This window comes from Artemia sp. Qi Xiang Cuo, chromosome 4 (assembly GCF_049724085.1).
Source record: "Artemia sp. Qi Xiang Cuo chromosome 4, ASM4972408v1, whole genome shotgun sequence".
In the NCBI taxonomy this organism is placed as follows: Eukaryota; Metazoa; Arthropoda; class Branchiopoda; order Anostraca; family Artemiidae; genus Artemia; species Artemia sp. Qi Xiang Cuo.
This window is the reverse complement of record NC_142797.1, coordinates 27,996,447-28,004,492: the sequence shown is the minus strand read 5'-3', so window position 1 is coordinate 28,004,492 and position 8,046 is coordinate 27,996,447. Positions and strand designations below refer to the sequence as shown.

Genomic DNA, 8,046 nt, shown 5'->3' with positions numbered 1-8,046 from the left:
AAAAATGGCACCCCTCCTAAGTTTACTTCTACAATTACGAAGGAGCACTTTTTTTTCTCAACCCTCTTACAGCAATATTCTGTAAGATACAGTTTGAATTTGTAGTTTGAGTTGTACAAACGAGCATATAACCTGCCGTTGGTACTCTTATTCCTTTTAATTTTGAAAGAAACAAAGTAACTCTTGAATTTTTTTTCAATTACCAGATTAAGAATAAAATTACTTCACTTTCAGTGTTAGTCTGAAACAGGTATCAACCAAGTCTTACCAATCATCATCATAAATCTCAAACCATTACCAGAAAATAGCAAACACTTAAGTATATTTAACAAACTGAACGTTTGACGGACACGCTAGAGGTCATAAATGAACACATATATGATCCTTGGGTAAGGAGGATTTTTTTTTTTTAAAGGGGAGGGGGAATTTTAAAGAAGTCTGTAGATCCTGTGGAGCTATAGTTGAAACACGACTCAGGCCCGGCCGTGGGGGGGGGATAAAATGAAATTTCAGAATTTTCTGTATTCTCTTTTTAGAATTTTCATTATTTTATAGATTTATAGATTTATTTAATAAAAAGAGCTTTCATAGCTTTGGCCTAGGCCGCAAATAAATAACGTTATTTTTTTACAACATTGGTCACTAAAGTGAAAAAAAAAAATACGAACGATTAAATGTACTAGCAAAAAACAGGACGAAAGAATTCACAAAACGATTTGTACGGCACCTTGGGGGTTCAAGCTTGATTCAGCTTCGGGTATTCACACGTTTTGTACAGCGGAGGTGGTAGTAACGAACGGTGCTTCTTATATGCGAGTAACGAATGTCAAAACTTGAGCATTAGTTCGTATGGCACTTAAGGAAAGACGGAACTTTCAGCGATTCGAGAGCGGGCTCATGAGAGAAATGATTTGGACCGAGTATGATTTTTGTAGCATGTTTTTGTACGGCTTCGGTACCACCACTTACGTATTCAATATTGTTTACTTTCGGTTTCCAGACTGGGCATGCGTACTCTAGCGATGGCCGCAAATAATACAAATCTGCCAGCCTGAGTGGTGTTGTAGAAAAACCTGGACGCTACAAATTCACTAACAATCTAAAGGCGTAATTTCCTTTTCTCTCTAGATTTGCAACATGCGGGCTAAAGCAGCAGTCTGAGCTAAAAGTGACACCGATTATAACTGCGGTTGAGGTGGTTGGGTACCATGGTTCAGGACAGAATAGATCACGTTTTAGAGGGTTGAACCTCATCACTTTTGTTTTACTCTTAATGATTTGCAGCCCACACGCGTCACACTGGCTGACGAAAGTTGACTTGAGGTCATTACTGAACTGTGGAACGACTTGGAACTTGTCAACCAGGTACTTTAGCAGGGTAGATAAGTCGTCAACGTGTTTAAACCAATCGTCAACTCCCGAAAACACGAAGTTTATCACTGCTAGAAATAGTAGGGCTGCAAGTTTGGTGCTCTGAGGTGCGCCGCACGTAATTTTGGCCCATTCTGAATCAAGATCTCCCGGGAATAGCGTGTAGACACACTGATAACGGCCGCGAAGAAAACGATAACAAGTAGTAGAATATACTTCTTTGCCCCCATCGGCTTCAAATTGTCAGCAGCGGTAACATGACCGATTAGGTCAAAGACTTTTCGATAATCAACTAAGAGCAGGTCCAAAATTTTATTCATTTGATCTAGTCATTCAGTTATGTGGTGGAATAGTCTCACCAAATAGTGAGTAGTGCTGCTTCTCTTCAGACAACCGTACTGAAATGGATCCTAGGAAAGGGCTATTTTGAGAAAGAAGTTCGGGGTAAATGAAAGATTCAGTCACTTTAGCTAGGTTGGGAGTGATTGAGATCGGCCTTAGTTGGGCAAACGATTTAAGACCTTTACTTTCGGTATAACTCGTACGTATGCCTTCTTCCATGCCCGAGGAAATCTTTGTTCCTTAAAACACTGGTTAATCACTGAAGTGATGGGTTTGGCAAGGAAAACTGCGTATTCAATCAGTTACTTTACTGCCATGTCTCAAGGATACGAAGAACAGTTCTTTTTCAACTTTTTGATCTCCTTGAAGACCGAATATTCGGTCACTTCAACGATCGATTCTTCAGAAGAATCTCTTATCAGTGTCTCAATTTTACAGTCACTGACGGGAGGGTAAGTTGTGCAGATTGTTGAGAAAAACGTGTTTACTTCAGTAGATGTCACTAGTGGTCCGCGTTATCTTTATGTATTTTAATGTCACCGGTTATTTTCTTTCCGGTCAAGCGTTTGACCTCAGAATGCCATTTCCGAGGATCAGTATTCAACAGTGGGGACACTTTCTCGCGAACGTAACGTTTCCTAGCATCTCTGTTTACCTTCACTATATGATTTCTCAGTTTGTTCGCTGCAGGTAACTGACCGCTGGAGTAAAGCTGGGAGCGGGTCTTGATCATGGCTTTAATTTCCTGCGTCACCCATAGTTTGTCTCTTTCACTGGCAACCACTGTTTTTGTGCGGAAATGTTCGTGATACTTGTTTAAAAGCAGAGAATCAAGTGATTCCACTTTCAGGTTCCACCTTTTTTTTTGCTTTTGAAGACTTTGCTGTAACACGTTAGCATGTGGTAATGTGTACACACAACAGGTGGCGTCTTAAAACGTCTCAAAAAGCCCAAAAACAAAAGAAATCCCATAGTTCAAAGGACCCTGTCTCCCCCCCCCCCCAATAAAAAAAATGTTTGATATACTCTCAAAGCTAAATTTCATGGAGCTTAAGCTTGGTATAATAATGGTGCCGAACATGACAGTCACGAACTCTAAATTTTATGATCTTTGAAAATAATTAAAGGTGAAAACTAGACAAAAGTAATGAAATCCCTCCCACCCCCCTCAGAGCAAATTTAGTAACCTTACTTCTTCCCGCCGCAACCGAATCAAATTATTGCCCCCCCCCCTTCTTAAGTATGTGTATATGTTAGCATACAACATGTTAGTTTATATGTTAGCATACAATCCAATTCGGTCTTTCTGAATGGATTAATCCGAAAAACTCATTTTCATCCGTCCAAAAATATGCTAAATGGGGAAATCGTATCCATCAATAAGGGAAAAAATAGTTAAAGTTATGCAAAATTTCCCCCTCGCAGATGGTGGGACGTCTTTAACACATTTTAAATCAGCCTTTGCAGTCACAAATATCAAGTTGTTTAACATTTTGCTGCAATAAAACAAAAACCTCTTTTCAAATGGATCGTATATCAGCTCAATATTTACCTTTGACTGGTTGGATTTATTTTGGCTGCTCTATCAAAACAATCAATTGCTCTAATCAGAAGGTGATCAGCAGTGAAGTCATAGCGATCATCTATACACAGTAAAGCCTGTTTGTAGTAACTGAGACCATCATTTACTAAATCTTGCTCCGTCTTCTGCTTCTACAAAAGACAAATTATATATATATATATATATATATATATATATATATATATATATATATATATATAATATATATATATATATATATATATATATATATATATATATATATATATATATATATATATATATATATATATATATATATATATATATATATATATATATATATATATATATATATATATATATATATATATATATATATATATATATATATATATATATATATATATATATATATATATATATATATATATATATATATATATATATATATATATATATATATATATATATATATATATATATATATATATATATATATATATATATATATATATATATATATATATATATATATATATATATATATATATAAATATATATATAAATATATATAAATATATATAAATATATACATAAATATATAAATATAAAAATATATACATAAATATATATATATATATATATATATATATATATATATATATATATATATATATATATATATATATATATATATATATATATATATGTATACATATGTATATATATATATATATATATATATATATATATATATATATATATATATATATATATATATATATATATATATATATATATATATATATATATATATATATATATATATATATTAGGGGTTGGTATATTAGGGGTTGAAGTCGGACCATTTTCTTCCGTTTAGGATTTTGCTTTAACAAAGATTGCAAAGTTTCAACCAAGATTAAAGTTTCAAATATGACAAATAATAATTTTTCGTCTTTAGTTAGGTACAAATAATGCAATTATTGCTACTAGTTAATACTATACCACGATTAATTTTTTTTTTTTGGGGGGGGGGGAAACATCCCAACTAAAAAATTATTATTTCTTTCCTTTTCACCCACCAAACATCAAAGCACCAGAAAAAGCATCATACCCACCAAGGAATACCTCTTTTCTAATTTTTTTCAAGAATTTAAACTAAAGTTAGGGAAAAACATATTGAAAAAAATAGCTAGCATATTACTATTCTACGGAATGGGTTGTGATTCGGGAAAAAAAAATTAAGTCAATTTTAGAATTAGACTGAAGTATTTTTGCAGGAACACTGAAAATTTGACACGAATTATGAAGACTGACCAGCCCAGTCATAAACTTACCCAGCCTCATAGAAATAATTTTGGCTCATATACAACCAATAAATATGAAAAGAATATTTATGTTTCGCAAAAACTTCAAGGAATTGAATAATCTTGTGAATAAATAAATAACTCCCTTAGTTTTTTTTTTTTTAAGTATTAATGCAGTATCAGAATTGTCTTTATATTAATGTCGTCATCTTCTCCCAATCCACCTATCCAGAAATCATAAGTCATTTATTTACTTATCAATGCTTAAGAGCAGAACGTGATTTTTCAAAACTGACAACGATTATATTTTATTACAAAAAAATAACAGAGACATCTATGACAACAGTGACAATAAAGAAGTTCCCCATACAGAAAACTACTTGCTTAATTTAACAAAAAGGCTACAAACTAAAATAATATCAAATAAGCATCATTTGTGCAATTATATCATAGAAGCGTGCCATTACATGAATTTTCATGACACTGTCTAGATATCAAAAAGTTTCTTTAAAATTATTTATGAGAACATATAGTTTAGTAATCCATATTTCTTTTAATGCTGCAGTTATTAATGAATTATTAAAACAGATATTTCTACTTCCCAATTATTACACATCCTAGCAGCATTTAGTAAAAATGCTAAACATAGCCTTCAATAGTGACAAATCAAAACAGTGAGAATCTATGAAAATACATTCTAATCAATCTACCACATTTTAAACTATTCTTAACTCTGTGCATTAGTAGTGGGCTTAATGTACACAAGGCAATGACCTATTTCAAATCTTTTCCCAAGGCCAGATTAACCAATTTGACAACAACACAACATACGGTAAATCTTGATTCACGATAAGGAATAAGGAATTAACGAATAAGGAATCTTGACAGGAAACCAATTGTGGCAAATAAGCATCCTTTTAGTTAAGACTAACGTAATATTAATAGAAAGCACGATGCTAGACAAAGCTCTTTCAGCCTTTAGACCAGTAGAACTTGAAACCCTACAGTTATTTAAGCATTTGGTGATAATTTGCCAGTTTATAAAGCATTTAAAGAACATTGAAAATTTATTACATTCCCTGTTAACAGAATTGTAGCCTAAAAGTGAATGATTCTGTGAAATTTAAGAAGAGTTAAGTAGAAAATGCTTTAAACTTCCATATCAAACATGAATTAATATTCCCAAATCGTTGACGACAAGCTGAGTTTCTCGAACAATTATGAGACAGTCATAAAGAAGGTGTCCATGGTAGTTCGAATCCTCCGTATATCCGCCATTTTTATGATAAGGACATCAAGTCGGTTGAACGCGTACAACGTAGAATGACATAATTCTGCTCAACTTTATCCACCTTCCTTAAGATGAAGAGCTCCGGAAGCCTCGACTACCCGCTTTGGCTTACCGTTATTCAAGGACACAGGAAGAAAGGCCTTTTTCAACCGGATCATCAGCAAGTCAAATAGTCTGCCCTCATCAATACTAATAAGCCCAAATGTCGATCCATTCAAGAAAGAACTTGATAATTTTCATGGACTTGATATGTGTTCTAGTTTTTCATTCCATAGACAATATTGTAAGTTACTAGCCCCTATTTTTTGCACTTAAAGATTATTATTAATCCTGAATTAATATTAAAATATGGACACAAGTGAAAGTAAAGGTGAGACTTTCAGTGAGATTTGAGTAAAACTGTACATCTTAACATTTGTTTACATTAACCTATAATTTCTTTACTCTATTACCCAGTATCAATTTTTGTCTTTCTAACACATTATCTTTAAGATACGCTTCTTTCTGTCTGTATTCTGTGATGAAAATGAGTATCCTATTGGAAAAGTAAGTTACTTTTGTTCACTAAAATACAATTATTTGCTTTGTTTGAGGATCCTGTATTAAAGTAGACCAAATCTAGGAAATAAAGACGTCAAATATAGTGTGCTAAAGATTGACATCAGAGCTAAGTGCTGAAGTGAATGAATTCAAGTAGGTTCTGAGAGTTCAGGGTTACATTACATTGGTAAAATTAGTATTGAATGGCGAAAAAGTTACCTCAAAAATTGACCAAGTAAATATCTTCACTTACCTAGGCAAGCCTTATAACTAATATTGAAGTACTAGAATCCTTCATAATGACAATTATAAAGTATAGTTTTAAACAAGTATTCTTTAAAAATCTGAGGAAGAGGTTCCGTTTTAGAGGCGAAGCTGCATTAAAAAAAGTTTTCAGCATAGCTTCAAGCATGAAAAAAAAGTAAGAAAAGAGGGCACCCTCTAAATTGCTAACTCCTCTTGCCAGTTCAATACAGTTCTATGATATTACTGACTTGTAAATACCCCCTCTCCATTCTTGCAAACAAAAAAGGACAGGGTTTGTTCTGACTTTATTAATGAGTTGCTTACTACTTTTCTAATACTGAGATGTTCAAAACACATTATTATTAAACCCTAAAAAGGAGATACTTTTGATATATGAGTTGAAAACTAGAACAATTTAAACCAACTTACTTTACTTGATTTTCCAATCCATGAGTCTAGGAACTTCATTTGTTTTTCTATAAACCTTTCTTCTGCTTCCCTATAGCTGGAAAAATAGTACAAAGGTTAAATATTACGCTTTGAATTATACTAGCTTTAGATTCTGGAGTGTATAAACTAACAACAGCTAAACGAAGAAGAGTAGCCAATGAAACAAATTAGAAGGAATATTCATACAATTCAGATTCTTCTGAAGAGAACTTCGGACAAATCAATCATCGTTTTCTTTAAGAACTAAATGATACATGCACACAACTCCGATCCTATATAGGGTGAGAGGTGGGGGGAGTTTTCAGTTTAGGAGGGGACCTGGATGCCAACACACAGGGGGGATGTACCCCCTTATGCCATTGATTTGTCTGAAACAAATATATACTGAAATACATGCTGAAAAAAATATACACTGGTTACTTCCGTAGAAAAAAAAATAATCAGTTAGCAAATCCTCATGTTGGTTTCTTACAAATTCATTCAGGAACAAGCAGCTATGCTGATTTTTGTTTCTAGCTTGTGTTTTTTTGCATTCCTCGCTCAACTAATAGGCTTCCGAGTATACTTGACTGATTTTTTTTGGAGGGAGCGGGGGGGGGGGGGGGTAATTGACCTCCTCCCAATAGATTTTGAAAAATACCTGTTCTAGATATTTTAATTGAAAATACTTTTTTGTAGTATTTTGATTGGAAATATCAATATAACAGCAAAGTTGCCCCCACCCCCTCCCAGATTTTGAAAAATGCATTCCCCCTCCCTAAATTTTCATGAATTGTTATTCCTGTTACTCCTATCCAGGCTTCTGACAAAATGCACAAAACGGGTTTAATAGTCTCCACCTTCAGTACAAAGACAATTTTCGTGTTTTTCATCCTTGCTTATCTACCATACTCTAAATAGTGTTCATAGGCAGCACAATAGCGCTGCCTAAGTAAAGAACGATGTTGGCACAA

At 33.1% G+C, this 8,046-nt stretch overlaps 1 protein-coding gene across 1 annotated transcript in view; it reads left to right on the top strand.

The window, feature by feature from the left end:
* Positions 1-1,980: 1,980 nt before the first annotated feature.
* acj6 (abnormal chemosensory protein 6) overlaps positions 1,981-8,046 on the top strand; it is a 42,562-nt gene continuing 36,496 nt past the window's right edge. Inside the window, exon 1 of the mRNA XM_089087837.1 lies at positions 1,981-2,165. Coding sequence (XP_088943963.1) covers positions 1,981-2,165 — 185 coding nt within the window. The remainder of the gene's footprint in view (positions 2,166-8,046) is intronic.